Source organism: Cardiocondyla obscurior, linkage group LG01 (genome assembly GCF_019399895.1).
Source record: "Cardiocondyla obscurior isolate alpha-2009 linkage group LG01, Cobs3.1, whole genome shotgun sequence".
Classification (NCBI taxonomy): domain Eukaryota; kingdom Metazoa; phylum Arthropoda; class Insecta; order Hymenoptera; family Formicidae; genus Cardiocondyla; species Cardiocondyla obscurior.
The window spans coordinates 3933122-3953472 of record NC_091864.1 but is presented as its reverse complement, the minus strand read 5'-3'; the positions used below and the strand labels follow the sequence as shown (position 1 = coordinate 3953472).

General features: G+C 38.4%; 1 protein-coding gene across 1 annotated transcript; it reads left to right on the top strand.

Annotated features, from left to right (window-relative positions):
- The first annotated feature begins 17918 nt into the window (after nt 1-17918).
- LOC139108466 (golgin subfamily A member 6-like protein 22) lies at nt 17919-19301 on the top strand. Its single transcript, XM_070666801.1, has 2 exons — nt 17919-17955; nt 18388-19301. Exons 1-2 carry the CDS (start codon nt 17919-17921, stop codon nt 19299-19301), a joined length of 951 nt encoding a protein of 316 aa, XP_070522902.1.
- Nucleotides 19302-20351: the final 1050 nt, after the last annotated feature.

Here is a 20351-nt window from a genome sequence, read left to right as displayed (position 1 = left end):
ATTAATCCATGTAACGTTTAAAGAAAGTCAATGAAGATGTCTAACGAACCGTATGTCTAATGGATATACGGAATACGGAACTATGGATGTCTAGTGGTCATCCATTGAATGTCTTATGGACGTTTATTGGAAGTTTTAAATTTCCATGTTAAACATCTAATGGATATCTATTAGAGGTTTTCTTTCTGTGGGCCGGCTCTCGATACCGATACTGCTGCCTCCGAGACTCGGGCGCTCCCGAGCTTTTCCTCGACCGCTCTCCGTCGGCCTTCAACACCGATATCTCCAAGACTCGGAAACTCCCGAGCCTTTACCTGACCGAGCTCACCCAGCTCCGAATACCGCGATTAATTCTGTACACTGCGCCGAAGACCTGCGACCGCAAAAGGATTTGTCACGACTGTTACGGCCTGGACGGCCTGACTTGTACACTGCGTCAAACAATCGATATGCCCGATACGGCTTGGTCGGCCCAGTCTGTATATAGTGCGGTACTTAATACTAAATTGCGAGAAAACTTCAATAATCAATCTAGTATCCGGACCGGTCGATAACTTGATTGAGACCAATGCTGCTGTCGTTCTATCCCTTCGTGGTTTCCATCGCTGAACCATTTGCGCCTAAACGTTTGCTATTAAATTCAAATCGGGCGAACGAGCTGGCCAGTCGATCAAAAGAATCTCTGGATGATCCCGGAACCACGCTTGTGTTTCACGTGACGTATGGACAGCGGAATTATCCTGCACTAATCGGATAATTGGCATATCCTCTTCAGGGTATATTGCGCGTAATGAAGGAAGAAGAACTTCTTCCAGTATGCGAATATACACTGTCGAGTTCATTCTCTCAGGAATGTGTACCAATTCTCCGATTGCAGTACCGGATACCCATCCCCACATCGTACACGATTTCCTTCCACTTCTGTGGAGAGGCACAACGTGATTCGGGTTCAACCGTTGCTCTTTTGGACGCCATACGTGTGGCCTGTGGTCATCACACGATACGAAGATCTTTTCATCGGTCCATATCGTGGATTCCCACTCCGCACGGCTCGTCGCTAAGTTCTCTAACGCGAACGCGATTCGTTGCTCCTGATGACCAGGAGTCAACGGAATTTTGTAGGCGGGACGATAGCAGTATAGCCCGGCTTCGTTTAAACGTTGCCGAACGGTACTCGCGGACACTTGGACTTCCGCTGCGTTGATCGCCTCTTGGACGGTGCCAAAAGGACGATCCACAACGCGAGCGACGATGGTCTCGTCCTCATCTGCTGTAGTAATCCGAGGACGACGATTTTCTGTACGATGATCATGCAAAGCATGATCCCCGTCTTCAGTAAATTATCGTATTCATCGTCGAACAGTAGGTTCAGAACACGGAATATCAGCAGCAATTTCTGCTACCAATCTTCCCGCCTGCCACTGTCCGACAATTTGTCTTCGAATTTCTGAGCACAAGATTGGAGCCATTTCGTTATTAATAAAATTCACTATTACAATAATCACTTTGCATCCGCTTCGCTTGGCAAAACCACGAAAAGTGTTAAACAATCGTAGCATGTTTAACAATTGAAAATCGCGAAGCAGCACACACATAAATCCTACAAACAGTTGAGCGAATTTGTGTGAGTACTGCTTTTTGTGAGTACTTTTGTGTGAGTATTGTGTGAGTACTACTACTTTTTAGTTTTTCTCAAGACAGTACAATCAGTATTATTACATTGCCATTTTAATATATAAATTATTAATTTTACTTTAAATTGATGATAAATCATCTTAAATTTTAATACATTAAATACAAAAATAAAATGTAACAAAATAAATTTTATGTTAAACATTTTAAAATTATTTTAATTTTAATTTCAGATTAAGTAAATAGAAAACATATTTTCTTTCAAAATATGTCATTACTAAATAACTTTTACTTTATTACATTTAAACGCTATGTCGGCGCGCGGTACACGTGGATATATTATTGTTCGCGGTGTATATGGAAAGAACAGACCGCACGTGGTGTATACAGAAAGAACAGATGAAACGCCAGCGTTCGAGCAGCATATATGTCTGTCCTTAACGCTCGCATCTAAATAAACGCGTGCGAGCGAAAGCGATATTGTATACCGCTTTGATTCCGTGCTTAACCTATAGCGTTCTCTCTCCATCGTGCGTTTCTCTAAAGGATGGAGCATCAAATCGCGCCCCACTACATTTTTCCCCGTTCTCTCGATCTCCTCGGCGCTCCGCGGCACACGTGCATGCTTCATTGTGTGAAGCATGACGCGCTAGCGCACGTATACCGCCGTCGCCTCAGATCGGAGAGATTAGCGTACCACCGAACGCTATCTCTGGTGGTCCGTGTACAGTTAAAATCCCCGTAAACAGACTAATGGTATATCAACAGTAGTTTATTGTAATATAATATACAACGTTAAAACTACGACTTTACTAATTTGTCTTGTGTTTATCAGCAATTACGGTAAAAAAAGGTCAGTGAAATGATAGCACACTGTTTTATAGTCACCGTCAACAAATTAATGCTCACAATGTTTTTATAGTTTATTTTATTTTAATCTTTCTATACACCACTCGTCGCCGTTAAATAGAGTTCTTCCCGCACCGTGATATCTCACGATTTTCGCGTAATAAGACTCGTAATGAGATGTGATCTCACTTTTACTTATATTTTATATTAACTTATTAAAGTTATTATTCTCGCACTTGTACGATTGCTTCGAATTGCTATATTGCGATCATGACACTGAGACGCTTCTCTCGATCCCAGAAAACCGACTGACTGTATTGCTCGTTCCTATCCTAAACGGAAGTTTTCGCGGATATTAGGCGACGTTTCTGATTCGTAGTTGAGTCCTTTTGTCTCGTCTTGGGCCTGTCTCTTATTGGGTGTTAGGATCGTCCGTGTAATCTGTCCGTCTGCGCGGCGTCGATCTCCTTAAACCGTGACGAAAGATATCGCTTTTTACGACTCTAAGTCGCCGTGCTATTATTCTCGAGAGTTTGACGAATTCAGAAATGAAAGGCGAGATACGAAACGTCTCGAATGAAATGTTCGGAAGCAAGTTATTTCGAAGTCAATCTATGTATTCTGCGATTATTATCTTTTTGGTCGTGCACGACATTTATGTTTTATGGCCTGTCTTATTAAGTATAGTACATGTACGTTGAAAATTTTATTATTATATAAATGTTTTTATTCATGAATGTAACACACACTTTATCATTGTTATGTATATATTTTATAAACTGTACATTATATTTTATTATTCTATTATATTTAATAATGCGTTGAACCGCTTTTATTTTCAACGATTTCTAATATTCTATAGGTAATGAATGGTATAAAGTTTTAATATAGTTTTTCGTAATTTCGTAATCCTGCAGAAAAAGTTCCAGCTCTATTAGCCCCTATTCCCGATAACTCTTTAAAAAACTGTCCAGCTCTTACAGTACGCCATTTACTATAAATTATTTTTTCTTGTTCATCTTCTATATCACACCAATCAGGTTGACAATATTGGTTATTGCTATTATTAGCACTTATAGCAAAATTGTGTAAACACACAAATTGTTACACCGTGGTACGGTGCAGTTGTGGATCCGTTCGCCGGAACGTTCGCCACACCAGAGAGGAGCCGGGTGTGGTTAAATAAAGTTCTTCTTTCGTAAATACGTTGCACTCTTTATTCTTCCTGTTAATATAATACAGCTGATACGCGTCGCGTTACGTCGGATAAGAATGCCCACGACGGCTTCCGAGCCGTCGCTCATATACTCCGCCGAGTTGCAACTTCAGCGAGTTTCGGCCGCGGTGGTTAACCGGAGAGGTTCGTCAACCGCACAAGCTTATTTTAATTATTGCATATAGGTTTATCGCCCTATTTCGACATCGGGCGATAATCCCGAGGTCCTTGCCCGATTGTGAAAGTGCAGGGCGATTTTCGGAAATGGTTTGCAGCCAAAGCGCATTTTTCAGAATGCTGCTCAGGTTACAACAAAGTGCTTTACAGATTGTTTCTGAATTTTTTACTGAGCAAGATATCCTTCTCTGCAAAATTCTCCATTGAGAGCAAAAAATACCAAAAGTATTCTCTATGCACAATCTTGCTCGTGCTAATTGATAGTTAAACACTAGCTGTTTTTTTGTCATCTTGTTTACTTTTCTTGGAAAAGGTCGCATTAGATATGGTTTAAGTGGAAAAACTGGATCAGCCACATTAACATAAGGAAACGGAACATCTCTTTTTGGTAAAGGCGTAGATTCTGGTAGGTTTGCTCTATTATTTTCTAAATCAGCAGCCAAATCTGTTCGACTCCATGTACCACCATCACTTATTGAACCTGCAAAGAAATTATATTCATTATTATAGACATCAATGATGACATTAATTGCTTAATTAAAAATATACTTACCAAATTGACCAATATCTACCCACGTAAACTTATAATTGGCATCACACATTGCCATGAGAACAATGCTGAAATATCTTTTATAATTATAGAATTCAGATCCTGAGCATGGCAGAGCTTGTATTTCTATATGACGACCGTCAAATGCCCCTATGCAATTTGAAAATTGCCATTTTTTGAAAAAGTCTTCACTTATCATTTTCCAATCTTCAGCATTCAATATGGGTAAAACAATAGGTTAAAGAGCAAACCACATAGCGTTACATACTTCTGGTATAAATTTGTATACTGTTGATTTCCCAATACGAAATTCAAAATGTTTATTGTGTGCAGTATCACCTTGGGCAAGGTACCTAAGGAGAAGGAAAGAAGCAACTAAATAAAATATGAATTAAAATAATATTATCAATAACTTAAAGCTATTTACGTCAAGGTTATGGCTAGCCGCGCTTTGGGCGACAGAGGTTTTTGTATGCTGTGTTTCCTTAAATATGGAATTACTAGCTGCAGTAAAAGATTGAATTGTTCCGGCCAAAGTCGAACGTAAGAAAAAAATTCTTCATGATCTGTCGTTAGTATTTCATTAAATACATTGCACAGGAATCCATGTTTTTTTTGCGTCTATTGACTGATCTGACTCACAAACGTCTTTTCTTTATTTTCTGTACTTGGTAGGCTATAAGTTAAAGAATACTTTATGCCTTCAACAATATAAAAAGACTTAATAATCCTAATTTTCTCATATCTATCCATGGACGTAAGAATATATTGTTGCACCGCGAAGGTGCCGTGGGGTCCGTTCTCCGGAAGTTGTAGACGGGATACCGATTAATAAAAATATGTTCCGTTAAGTTGCTGTAACTCTTTATTTTCCTTTGTCCAATTTACAGTCTTCGATGCCACGCGTATCTTCTAATTCAAATTCTTAATTGCGACTGACTGCCCGGGCCGCGGCTGCCCCTATATATGCTCTGTTGTTGCTATGTCAAAAATCATAGCAATCAGCAGAATCACGGGTGGCAACCGCGACTGTCCTCGGACTGTCGCGTCCCGGCCGGGTTACCTTGATCGGCGGTATTCTGCCTAATCTAGCTAAGCTAAATAATCGCGCGCGTGCGACATTCCGGCATTATTCCCGAGCTTCTGTTGCCAAGGGCTCGGGATATAACAATATGGACGGAGTCTAAAACTTAGAACCTGCTTAATTCGCGTTGAGAGGGGTGTAGTACTGTCTCTGTCTACAATAGGACACCGTCGTGTGTTTTCGCCGTATATTCGATGGTTCCTGAAAGGCTGGAAATATATTCTATGTTTGCTAACTCAAAAATTTTATCTCCACGTATGAAGACTAAAAAAAAATTTTTAGTCAGTATTTGATAGTAAATGTAAATTCATATCTGCGACGAATATACATATTTATTTATCTTTCCTCTAATATTTTCTCTAATTTACTCTTTACAGGATTTTATGAGAGCGTTGTACATATAAAAAATGAGACAGTATAACAAAATATGAAATAAAGTTTATATATGTTTTTAAATACAAAATATTATAAAAATTGAATCTAATCATTACAATCAATACAAATTACATACAAATCAATACAATTACAATCAATAAAAATTGAACTAATTATTACAAATTATTTAAATTTATTGTCCTTTAAATAATATTAACTTATTATAAAATTGTCTGTTCGTTGTTCTTAAATTCGGTTCTTTAAGGAAATGGCAAATACGAATTTTTATATAAGTTTCTACTATCAATCTAATTAAATAAATGCGATGGTTTTTTAAGGGTTCTTGATTTTTTGTGTGATTATTTAATTGCTTAAAAATATTTCTGCCTGTAAATTCTTAAATAATTTCATTTTCTAACAGTTTAGTTTGATATATATTTTTGGGTAATTTATTATTATTATTATAAAACGAGTTCTAATGGCTTTTTCAGCGCATCTACATATAAATGTCACATCCGCAGATGGGTTTAACAAATACCCACGTGATTTAGCTCGTATTAAGGCATGGTATGTTGTTTCTTCGTCTGAAGTTAATAGTGTTCTTAAACACTGCACATTGTACAATTTTTTGGCATTTACGTACGATAAACCCAGCTATGTAAACAATAACATTAATACTAAAATCTGTTGTGTAAGGAATATTTTCTGTATAATCGTGAGTTTCGTCTGTCTGAAGTAAGTCAGTCCATTTAAATAATGAGGAAAACAAACTTTAATTAATAATATTGTTACGTCCAAAGCCTGAAGTCAAGAGAGATTCAGGAAAATCGGAAGGTTACCGATGCAATAGGGCAAAAACTTTTTATTGCCGCTGATACAAAGGAAGGGACCGTATCGTTGCGACAGAGGCGCACGTGCCAAGGTTTCGAATCTCGGGTCAACGCCTTAATAGGCGCTTTGACGCTTTTTCCAAAACGCGTGCGGCCTATGACCCTTTTTTAATAAAAAAATTTAATCTTATTTATTGGAACAGGGCCGTGCAAGCCTTAAACAAATAAAAACCAGAGCCAGTTTGTGAATAAATAATAAATAATTTTATTTAAATTGAAAAGGTTTTACACTTTCACGGTAGACTATTGTTTTGTAACGATGCACCCCGACGGTGCATCATTCCCGGCCGACGATCCGCCGATGCCGCCGAACCGACCAGCCGTCCGGTGAGGATTATGGGGCGTGGGGCGCCCTAACATATTTCAAACGTAACGAACGACAGTACACCGAGTCGTTCTGCGACTAAGTCCAACGCGCGGACTTAGTCGAGCGGCTCCGAACGAGCCCCAGTGAGCCGACGGCACCGCGGCTCCTCGTTCCGGACCGCGCCGCGACGGGAACCTAGCGCCGCGAGCGATATCTTCCTACTGCGAACCCCCGCCACCTACCCTTTTTACATATAAAAAGGCGGTGTCGGGGCTACCTGACACCGTTCCAGTCCGTCCGCTTCCGAGTGAACACCGACTCCGACTCCGAGTGAAAATTGTCACGGGGTAGAGCGAGCTCTGCCTCGACCAGGAACTCCTGGTGCTCATTCCAGCCTACACGATATCTACGTACTCTCCGGCTCGTGGGGTAGAGCACACTCTGCCTCCCCCGAGTACTCTCGGTCCCAGGAGAAGCCGCACTATCGTCGTAGCATCATAAGCTTCTCTTCGCGCCGTCGAAATCACCGGAGTAGAGATCTCTCTGCCTCGACCGAGACATCTCGGTTAATCGACGCCTTGCAGGTGCTATCATCCCCGCGCTCTACAGTAACCACGCGATCGCGACATTCTAATTCTCTGCGTACGTTAGATAATTGTTCCGCGTTTAAAATCTACCAGCGCTGCTTTAATTTCTGTTAACGCGAAGCGTCTAAACACCGCGCTCTGTCTCGCTCACACCGCACCAAACCGACGACACTCTCACTCGGCGGGGTGATCGACCGACCACCCGTCGTCTTGTAAATATTGTATATAAACGCGCATCTGTCTAAAAAGTCACCGTGCTTTACAATCTATATTCAATCACTTTAGCGTTATCAGTTCTTCTTTTTGTATATATTTTATTTCTTATAATAAATCTAATCTACTTTCTTAATTCTGTCTCGAGTACATTCGGCGACCCTCTCAATCGAATCCTGAGATCCCGACGAGCGCTCCGGGTCGAGCTCGCTAGAGCGACATTCGGTTTCCGCGGAAAACGAGTCGTTTTAGTTTTAATAGATGAATAAGATTTACAAATATATTTCTCTCTTGCTTTAAGTAAAAATATCATTGTAGATGTTTGTGTATGTTCGCGAGAGTACAATTTTTCGGTATGAGTAACTTTACATATGGTTATCTTGATGAATGTGTGAATGGCAGTGTGCGTGAGAGTGTCGGCAGGGCGGGGGTAAATGGAAAAAATAAGAGGTTCTAGGAAAAAAAGATGGAGGATGGGTTGATCCGAAGGGATAATTGCTTATCTCCGCTCTGTTGTTATAATAAATATGATGAGAGCCTGTCCAAAAATAATTTCTTTCAGGCTTTTCGAATGAAAATGAGCATGACGAGCAAGAAAGCGGTGTACGAAATTCAGAATTTCTTCTGCTTTGATAACCACAGATATGAAAAGCACAGCGTGGTAATTGAGATTCGCAATTGCAACATCCTGGGGGTTTTCGGTTAAAGGAATATTGATAATATTTGGTTTCGCAAAACGGGAACTCGGTGGATTGTTATCGGGAATGTAAATAGAAGAGTTTTCTTCGGGGTGAGGGATAACGGCAGATTGACGAAATATCGAGGTAGGAAAGTTTAAATCTGTAAACGGATGGTAATTTTCAGATTTTGAAGGAGGCTGAGAATTAATTAGAAGGGAATAGGTGCGAATCAATTTCGAATGGGGAATAGATTAAACCTCTGTCATTAGATTGAGAAACCGTAGGAATAGATTCACAGCGCGGCCGTTTGAGTGATATCCGGTGTAGTGTAATTATATTCGTTAATAAGCACAAAGGGGTCGAATTAGATAAATTAAGATGTGTTGATGGTCCAGATGGAACATGTCGCAAATTCTCGGTAAGTTGTTGACGTGTTAAATTTATGGGATATGACACTATAATTTTCAGGGGAGTTTTATTAAATGTTGTGATGTCTTCTCCCTTTTTTAAGATTTATGTTCTAACTCACTTCTGCTGGTTGCGGCTTAGAGTCTGGAGTCTTTGTTGATGCTTCCTCAGGAGTGAGCAGGCTGAATGATGGCTTCGTAATTTCTATTCAAATAGGTTGGTGAAGGCGTTGAGTCTCTGACAGATGATGCATGGAGTTTTTCTATGAGATTTCTTCTTTCCATTTGTTCATTCGCGAGGAAATCGGACAGAGTCACGATCTTAATATTGTGATTCTAAATTTGGTAGTGCTTTCTCCCTAAAATTTTTACATCTACTGGTGTACATTTTATTATATGTACCACTTTTCCAGAAATAACAGCCATATATCCGGGACCTTTCATTATTTGATATGCAAATTTATCGGGTGAATTTACTGCAATACTTAATGCATTTTTCAATACTTGTTGTTCTAAATTGCAACGCTGTTTTAATACATCTCGATACAACGAATTCATTTGTGAGCGGATATGTTTTTCTACATATAGAAATTTTGAATTTACATAAGTAAATATATCTAAATTTTCGATAGATAATGGTCGTTTTCGTGCAAATAAATCTCCTTTTGTGGTTACTAAAATAAATAATTTGGAATGCTCAGTTTTTGTTAAAGTATATCCGCATAACGGTTCTTCTCCTGTTTTTGTTAATGCCAAAGTTATATCATGTGTAGATAATGAATATACTATTTGTGGTTTTTCGTAGAGTGTATCGAGCATTCGGTTTGCATATCCTTCATATAAAATATCGTAGTTATTAAATTTGCAATAATCGGTCGGTAATGTTTGCCAGAATGTATAACCCCCATCAATATCTATGCAATTATTATCTGTATATATACATACAGTTCCTGATCTTAGGCGAATTTGATTCGCCTCCAAATTAACAGTAACTTGATGAGTAATTAAAGTAATTGTTATTATCGCTTGCACAACAACATTGTCCCAACTTCCATAAGGATCTGAATAATAGCTGCCGTAACAATGTCCGTCGGTACTTGCAGTTCCTGCAAGCGTAATTGGTTGCATTACGGTTTGATTTTTTTTTAATCCATAAACGTGATTATATGTTGAAAATGAGAATGATCCTGTTGCATGCATCTTCTTGCACTGATCAACTGTAGTTTCAAAAATATATTCAGCTTGCCCATTGCCCAGCATGGCTACTGTTGAAATATGTGAATGCATTCCGCAGTGATATACATTTCGATTTATTGAAACTTTATACTGTATTACTGGTAATCCCTCAAATTTAGATAATTGCAGCAGCTGTATGTAGGTTCGGTCTACCTGAGGTTGAGTTAACGGTATATTGCAGTTTTCAACATCCAGTAATGATAAGGTTGTAATATTTAAATTCGCCGATCCGCAATCATAGCCGATTATTCCGTATGCTTTAGTAATACGTGTTAAGATGATCGTGACGATAATCCATTTAAATCTCGAATCCATCTGAAAATATAATTTTTATTCTCATCCATTCGGTTTTATATATGATACGCGGAGTCTGTTTGGATGTACAACTTTCGTGTTTTTCTTAATTCTTATTCTCACATTGTTTTTGTTTATGATTTCTAAAACTTTGTGGGGCCCAGTATATTGATTGCCGAATTTCCCTGGCTTTGGCCCTTTCAATAAAAATGCATAGTCGCTGGGTTTAAAAATTTTCGGATTTATTTTCTTGTCGTAATGTTTTTTAGATTTTTCCTTTGCTTCAGTTACATTTTTAAAGGCATTTATTTGTAAATTATGGAGTTGTGTAACTAAGCTTATCAAATAATCGTCGTAATTAGCTAATTTTTCCTCCGGACCAAGTGGTTCGTCCGTCGGTACTCTGGCTATCTTTCCAAATACCAGTTCGTACGGTGTATGTTTTGTCGCCTCATGTACACAAGTATTATAATTGAACATGGCAAGTCCGACCCATTTGTCCCATTCCTTTTGTTCATTGGCGTATTGCTTTAAATATTCGCCAAGAGCATGGTGAGACCTTTCTAACGAGCCGTTATTGTGGGTGGAATGCCGTGGTACGAAATTTTCGTATTCTAAATATTTTTGCTATCTTTTTGATTAATTCGCTCACGAAATTCCTTCCTTGATCGCTTAAAATTGCTTTTGGGGCGCTTAGTACACAGATAAATCTGTCTACAAATACTTCAGCTATTGTTTCGGATGTCTGATTTTGTAATGGTACGCCCATGCAGAATTTTGTCAGCTGGTCTTGCATAGTCAATATATATTCATTTTCTCTGTCGGTTTTTGGCAGAGGCCCTACAATATCCATGGCAATTTTGTCAAAAGATGCTCCCGGCGTGTCAGTTATTAGCATGGGTTGTTTAGTTTTTACCCTAACTAATTTTTTCAACTGACACTGTAAACATTGTTGGATATATAGTTGAACTTCTTGTTTTAAATTCTCCCAGTAATATTTATGTTTGATTCTATTATATGTTTTATTTACTCCGCGATGCCCCCCCGTTGGTGAGCAATGCATTTCTTCGATTATTGACGATCGGAGATCTCTGGGTGGATATTTTATTGATCCGTTGCAGATTATTAACTTTGTGGGTGAATTTAAGAAAATTATATGTAGTAGATTTTTAATTTTGCCCCAAGGTACATTGTTTATTAGGTCGGTTTTTGCAATACTAACTGTTTGCAGATTTAGTTCGTCGGAGATAATTCGCAGATTTTTTATAGCTGTAGATATGTGTTGCAAAGTTAAAGTTGGTCCTTCCCGGACTCCTTCGCTGATTGGTAAGATAATGTGATAATATTTCTTATATTTAATCGGTTGCGCTTCCCCTAAAGCAAGCGTTTTAATTTTCGGTAGTTCATTTCTTTCAAATAATTTTTGCGAACCAGAATCTAAAGGATTTCCTTCGGTGTCAGTAAAGTATGTGATATTATCTTTTCGTAAGAAGAGTAAATCACGTGTTTCAATTATGTTATTAGGTACATCTTGAATATCTGTAATAACGGGTAAATTTCTATTTTCCTTTGTCTCACTCTCATCTTCGCTTCCACTGTCGCTTTCTCCTTCCTTGTCGGATTCATCTACCTGCTCGTCCTCTTTTTCGATTTCCTTATCTTTTAATAGTTCTGTCCTTGCCTTTTTTGCTGTAAGGCTTCGTGTTTGTATTCGATGTTCCTCTGGTGGATCATGCATTAACGCCTTTTCTACAATTTCTTGTGATGGTTTATTTTATTCCTATTCTGTAAAGGGTATCGAATCATTTTTGCTTATTTCATTTTTATTAATTTCCTTTTCTATTTCTTCCTCATCAGACAAGTATAGTTTGTAATCGTCGTCTTCTTTACTGTCATTATCAGATTCTTCTAGCATTTGCGCGATCAATTCAGCATCCTTAGGATCGTTCGGACTTAATTTTTTCACAGGTTTAATTATATTGCATTTTTTTTCTTCCACCGGATTTCTTGACAATGCATCTGCGTTTACGTTCGTTTTTCCGGCCTTGTATACTACATCGTAGTCATACTCAGCTAATTTTAACCGCCAACGTAATATGCGCATATTTGCATTTTGTGCATTTTTAAACCAAAGCAATGGTTTGTGGTCCGTGACTAAAGTGAATTTTCGACTGTATAAGTATGGTCGAAAATGTTTCACACAATAGACTATCGCTAATACCTCTTTCTCATATATGTCGTATTTTGCTTCATTTTCTGTTAATGTACGTGATGCATATGCCACGGGTTGATCTTTGTTTATTATTCCCTGCGACAAAATTCCTCCTACAGCTATTCCTGAGGCGTCCGTAGTTAGGATAAACGGTTGTGAAAAATCTGGATATTGTAACACGGATTCTTCACATAATTTTTGCTTTAATGATTCGAATGCTTCCTCTTGACTTGAAGTCCATTCGAATGCTGTATCGTTTTTTAATAGTGCGGTTAATGGTTTAGCTAGTTTCGAGAAGCTTGGTATGAACCTACGGTAATATCCAGCCAAGCCCAAAAATTGTTTAATATTTTTAGGCGTTTTTGGTCGTGGAAATGATTTGACGGCTTCCAGCTTTTTCGGATCTGGTGTTACGCCATCCTTGCTAATTACATGACCGAGATAGGTTACTTTTGATTTCAAAAATTCACACTTATCCGGCTGTAATTTCAGGTTCGCCTCTCTCAACCGCTGTATTAATTGGTTGAATTTTCTTCCATGTTCTTCTAATGTTTTTGCATATATGACTATATCGTCCATATATACGAATAATTCGCGGCCCTGTAATCCCATTAACACGAGATCCATTAATCTCTGGAAAGTGGCAGGTGCGTTTTTTAATCCGAAGGGCATTCTTTCGAACTCGTAATGCCCGAACGGAGTTGTGAAAGCCGTTTTATGGCTATCCTTTGGATCCATTTTTATTTGATGAAATCCGAAAGCTAGATCACAGACGGAAAAATATTTAGCACCGCCTAATTGATCCAGTATATCGACGATGTTAGGTAATGGATAGGCATCTCCGATTGTTTTTTCGTTGAGGCTTCTAAAATCCAACACCATTCTCCATCGTTTATTCCCTTGCGAATCGTCCTTCTTCGGCACGATCCATATGGGTGTATTATACGGTGACTGTGAAGGTTTTACTATTCCTTCCTTCAACAGTTCGTCTACCTATTTATTTATTTCCTCTTTATGCTTTTGTGGAAAGCGGTACTGCCGAGTGTTAATCAGTTGGTCATCTGTTGTGGGTATTTGGTGTTGCAGTACCTGAGTGAAGATCAGTTTCTCTCCGGGTATGTGAAATCTGTCCTGGCTTCTATTAATGAGATCCGTTACGTTTTCCTTTTCGGTGGCGTTTACGTGTTCTAAGCGCAGTAATTTCATTATCTCAGAAAGGCGCTTATTTTCTTGCTCATCTATTACGGCTAGGCATTGCGCGCTAATTTTATCCTTCCTTTTCTTTTTATCCAAACGGGAGGTTGTAGATTCTTCTATTATTCGTTGCGACTGTTTTTCCATGGAGGTTGATATTCTTGAAGACGATTTATTTATTGTTATTTTACTTTTATTATTATTAACTTTACATTTATCATATAAATGCAACTTCTTCGCTAACTCTTCGAAGGTAATGTGAGAGGGAGTATCTTCATTATTTCCGAGTTCTTTAACTCGCGGAAATTTCAATTCTTTTATCATTTTCAATGGATCCATTTTAGAATTACTGGAGGAGGTCAGATCACATAGTGAGGTTTGGAAATTTCCCTCCTTGTGATTGACAGGAGTAGAATCTTTGGAAATTTTAGATTCATTTTGTGAGGCTTGGAGATTTACCTCTTTATTTATTATATTTCCCGTCGATGTCCTGGCATTCTTCTCCTGGGCAATTAAATTTATATATTTTTCTTCTTTGGACGGGGTTTGGAAATTTTCCCCATTATTAATTTCATTAAGGTTTTTACCAGGCGATGTCTTCACATCCTTCTCCTGTGTAATTTTTATTTTATTTCCCTCTCTTTTTAATTTTCTTCTGGATTTTGTCTTCAAGAAATTTTCCATCGATGAAGTCCTGATGACAGAGATCGTTGCTATCGTGATTTACTCCGTCATGGATTTTCTTAACCTCGGAGTCTCGTGACATTTCAACGGTCTGCCATTCTTTATTGTTCTTCTTGATGCTTTCTATCTGCATCTCGCTTAACGGTAGTAGTTGTATTGTAGGTACCTGAACTTCGATAGGTTCGTTCAGTGTACTAATTATGTTTAGATAAGCTTTTCCGTCTTTATTGGTGGCGACGGTATCTCCCAGATAAATACCGTGGACGACTTTCATTCGCGGTACATATCCGACCTCAATTTCTGGATTTGAAATTCGTACAAAGAATAGAGATTCGGTCTGCGGTGGAACGGTAATTGTTTCGGGAGTAGAAAATGAAATTCTTTCTCCCGATATTTCTAAATGTCCCTCAGCATAGTCTATTCGCGAATTCGTTTGTTTGAAAAAATCATTACCTAATATTCCGGCTTGAGAAATTGGAAAATCTTTTGATACGATATGAAAAATTACTTGCTTTTTAAATAATGGAATTACTACTCTACCAAGAGTATATACTGGATAATCATTTATACCGTTCAATCTTAAAATATTTCCGTAATCAATTTTAATTTTGTCAGAAATTAAATTTTTTTTAATTATATTCGGACCTGAACCTGTATCTAACATAAAGGTCGCGTTCTGACTTTGATTATTTAATTTCACCTAAATTGTGGGTACATGACTATGCCTATCTAAGTTTACAGTGACCGGCCGAATTTCGGGCTCTATTCTTTGACTTATTTCCGGAGAGTCATCACTGGGTGTAAGATCCGTCCGGACCCCTGCTGCACACCCATCTTTGAGGGGCCACTGGCGTTTCCTGCACCTATTGCTTCACGCCTTTTATTGTTAGCAATCCTTAGCTCACAATTATCTAACATGTGCTCTTCTTTTTTACAGTAGCGGCAGTGCTCTACCTCCTTAGAGCTGTTTTGCCTCACATTATTTCGGCATTCTTTGGCTGAATGACCGAATCCTTCGCATATTTGACACGTTATTCGTGTTTTATGCTCAGTTATTCTCGATTCTTGCTGTTTCTTCCAACAATTATTTGCGGTGTGCCCCGATTTGTCGCACCATTGGCAGATTAACGTTGCCCTACTTTGATTGTTATTATTATTATTGTTGTTATTAAATCTCCAATTTCTTGCATTGTGACCGGGTTTATTACAGATTTGACAATTAAATTTATTTTCTTGTATTAAGTTTATAAACCGGCGATTATTTGTTTCGCGTAACCGACATTTTTCGGCACTATGTCCGCGTTTTTTACAGATTTGACAAATTAAAATTTCGTTTGGGGCATTAAAATGGTTCCCGGTTTGTACTGTTAACTTTCTGCAGTTTGAGGCAACATGCCCTTCTTTGAGGCATAACTGGCAAATTTCCCGAGAACGATCTGTATTCGATGATCTAGGGGTGGCTGAGACTTTACCGTGTCGTATTTCAGTAATTTCACGTAGCTCTCTTTCTATGTTTAGAGTATCATTAACAGTTTCATGCACATTTAAATCCCTTTTTACCCTTTGCTCTATTTCTGCTTTTAATCCTTGTATAAAACATTTGCATACGTCTTTTTCTAAAGTATTCCTGATTTCGGTTAATTGCTCGTAATCATCAATCATTCTTTTGTGCACGTCCATTATTCTGTTTCCCAGAAGTCTCACTCTATTAGCATACGTAATTACGTGATACTCTGCCCAATTTCCCCTGTAGTTGATAAACATTTTTATCTTGTCCAAAAATGTTCTCTAAATATTTTGTTAATTGAGCCACAGTATCAAATTCTACCCCTGGATCGTTCGTCGAGCTTCGCCCGTTATCCGCGTTCTAATTACTTTCGCGAATTGTTCCTCGGCTTCAGGAGGCAACATATTCTTTGCCTCTTCACATCCCTCGACGAAATAATTTATGGAGATATTTTTGCCGTCAAAGAAGGGAATCGCCTCCACTGCATATTTTAGCGTGGCGAACGTATTTGAATTCGCCATTTTTCTAGTTTCTACTACGGGTTCGATTTTGCTGTAATACGCTTGTAATCGCTTTGGCGCTAGGGGTATTCGGGTATCGTCTAATTTAATTGTGGATTCCTCCGTTACCTCGGATATATCGGGTGATGGCGTAGATCCGCGTTCCGTGATGGTTTGTAAGGGATTTGACTGCTTAGTTGGTGGATTTTTGGTAACAGTGGGTGTCGAAGTGTGTATTTGTGGTTGTGTCTGTTTTGGTTTGCTCGTTTGTTCAACTGCTGCTTTATAGGCTTTATCTACTTCTGCTTTATCAGAGGTTGCTCTGGTATCCATTTGCGAAAAACCACGCTCACAATCCCGGACGAGCCTCCAAAAATCGGTAGTATGTTACGTCAGGAAGAGAAATATTCCTTAAAGGAAGGTTACCGCTTTTCACTAGTTTAAGGAAATGGTTGAGAGCAGGTAAAGAGTTTGGAGAGAGAGGGAGGGACGCAACTACCGATCCTTGCGTGACGCGTGCAGTGTCAGCGCCACGCGTATTAAGCGTTATGAATAAATTTAAACGACAGAAGGTTTGGATTAGCGCAATTTTCGATTTTTTGAGGGAAAGAATTTTACTTCTTGTTCCCAGAGAAAGAACCGGAGGTGGTTTTGTAACAAATGGATTCTAGGGGTTTAATTAAAAATTGCCGAGATTTAAGTTTACAATTTTTGAATTAAACATTTATTATAACTAATTAATACAGGGGATTGAAACAAGGAAATAAGTAATAAAAATATTAATCAATTTTTAAGTTTTCAAGAGAAATAAGTAGGTAATGTATTCGAATCATGAGAATAATAATAATTCAGAGCGCATAAATGAACAAATAAAGACAGCAGTAAATGAATATACAGGGTGTATCATTCCATATTGACAAACTGTCAGAGTTAGATAGGTCTCGTGGATACAAATTAATAAGTCCTGTGCCATTTTGCAAAATTTTCAATAGTTATTGAGAAAAAAATTAATTTGTCTAGCGCAAGAGCGACAAGAAAGCTACGCGTGAGTGAGCGCGACAGGCGACGGCACCATTTTTAGCTACTCGCCTGTCGCGCTCACTCACGCGTAGCTTCCTTGTCGCTCTTGCGCTAGACAAATTAATTTTTTTCTCAATAACTATTGAGAATTTTGCAAAATGGCACAGGACTTATTAACTTGTATCCACGAGACCTATCTAACTCTGACAGTTTGTCAATATGAAATGATACACCCTGTATATATATATATATATATCAAGAGACGCGGTAGTGTCTCGCGTCAAGTGGACGAACTGTCTTGACTATGACTACCGCTATCTTTTACGCGAAAAATCGTACCGGTACCATTTAATGTATTTTTTTTTTTCTATATTACGTTTATCCGATTTTTTTTTATGTTTATTTGATAGATCGTGGTCGACTTTATTAATAAATATATTTTTATTTTTTTTTCTTTACGCGTTTACGAGATATTTCATTTTTTAATTTGTTTGGGCTGATTTTTTAATGTTATGGTTATCGTCGAATTTGTACTTTTCTATTTTTTGCTAATAGATGGAGCTAGTTTATATAATCAATAAATCAATAATTTCATAAAATCAATATTTTATATTTGTAAATTGATATTTTTTTAAAACTTTATTTTAATAGATGGTGGGAGAGAGATTGAGAGAGAGAGAGAACAAAAGAGAAAGATAGAGAGCTTTTTATTATCTTAAAAAATCAATATTTAATAATTTAAAATTAATATTTATTTTTTACTTAAAATGAAGTAAGAAGAGAAGTGAATAATAAGGAAGGGGAAAGGAAGGAAAAAGCGGTAGAGGTTTGGTGGGACGAAGAATGCAGAAGAAGTAAAAGGAAGGTTAAAGAGGAACTGGAAAAATGGAGAGAGGGTGGAGGGAGTGGGAATGAATATAAGAAAAGTAAGAAGGAGTATAAGAAGCTATGTGACAGAAAGAAAGAGGAAGAGAAAAGGAAATGGGAAAAGGAGGTGGAGCAGGCAAAGACAAAAGGAGATGTATGGAAAATAGTAAACAAAGGAAGGAAGGAAAGGAGGGGGGTGGATGAGAAGATAGAAATAAGAGAATGGAAAGAATACTTCAGGGGGGTATTGGGAGGAATAGAGTGGAGAGTGGGAGGGGAAGTAGAGAGAAGTAAGGAGGAAGATGAGGAAAAGGAGATGGAAAGAGAGGAGTTCGAAAAGGTAATAAAAAAGCTGAAAAAAGGAAAGGCAGCAGGGAGTGACGACATTGAAAATGAGATATGGAGAGAAGAGGGAGAGGAGGTGAAAGAAGAGTTATGGGAAATATGCAAAAGGGTGTGGAAAGGGGAAGGGTTTCCAGAAGAGTGGAGGGAAGGGATAGTTGTGCCAGTCTTAAAGAAAGGAAAAGGAGAAAAAGTGAAAGAATACAGAGGGGCGACACTGACACAAACAGGGTATAAAGTGTATGCGTCGGTTTTAGAGGGAAAAATAAGAGAAGAAGTGGAAGAGAAAAAAATAGTTCCACAGAGTCAGGCAGGATTCAGGAGATACATGGGAACGTTGGATCAAATTTATGTTTTAAACCAGCTGATAAATAGAAGAATAGGGGGAAAGGAGGGGAAGCTAGTAATAGCTTTTATTGATATGAAGGAAGCTGTAATATATGTAGTATATGTAGAACGGTTAATAGTTATTATGTAGAGCCTTACTAATGTAGCATGGTTAATAGTAATATTAATCAGTGCATTGTAAGCAAAGAGAATAAAAGTCAGTCGTCGTTTAACAGTCTCAGTGATCACAACGTTCCCTTCCTAATGAATACAATAGCAGCCTTCGATTCTGTGGACAGAAGAAAATTGGTGGAAGCAATGAGAAAGAGAGGGGTAAGAGAAGGGTTAGTAAAAAGATGCGAAGAGATACTGGAGGAGACGAGTAGCAAAGTTAGAGTAAAGAAAGAGGAAGGGAAACAATTTTGAACGGTGAGAGGGGTGAGGCAGGGGTGTCCGCTGAGCCCGAGCTTGTTCACGATCTTGCTGGCAGACTTGGACGAAGAATTGGAAAAGGGTGGATGGGGTGGAACAAAGATAAAGAGCAGGAGGGTGTACTCGCTGGCGTACGCGGATGACATTGCACTGATTGCAGAAACGGAAGCAGGAATGAAGGGAATGCTGAAGATATTAGAGAAATATGTGGAAGAAAAGAGATTGGAGGTAAATGTGGACAAGACAAAGGTGATGAAGTGCCGAAAAGGGGGAGGGAGATGGAGAAGAGTAAAGTGGGTATGGTTGATAAAGAAATAAAGGAGATTAAAAGATTTAATTATTTGGGATATGTGATAACAAGGAATGGAGATCAGAAAGAGCACGTGAAGGAAAGAGTAAAGAAAGCAGCAAGGGTGATGGGACAAATATGGAATATTGGCAAAAAGAAATTTGGAAAAGATTGGGGCAGAAGATTATGGCTGTTTGACAGGCTTGTATGGACAGTAATGAGCTATGAGGTAGAGATATGGGGGTGGAAGGAATGAGAAGAGATTGAAACAGTGCATGAGAGGTATCTAAGATGGATAATGGGAGTAAGTAGAAGTGTGCCCGAGTATATAATGAGAGAGGAATTTCAGAGAGAAAAGTTGTCTGGAAAAGCGGGAATGAGGGCTTGGAAGTATGAGAAAAGATTGGAAGAAGGAAGAGGGGGAGTTTTAGCAAGAGGATGTTGGGAAGAAATGAAGGAGAGAGCGAGGGAAGGAAAAAC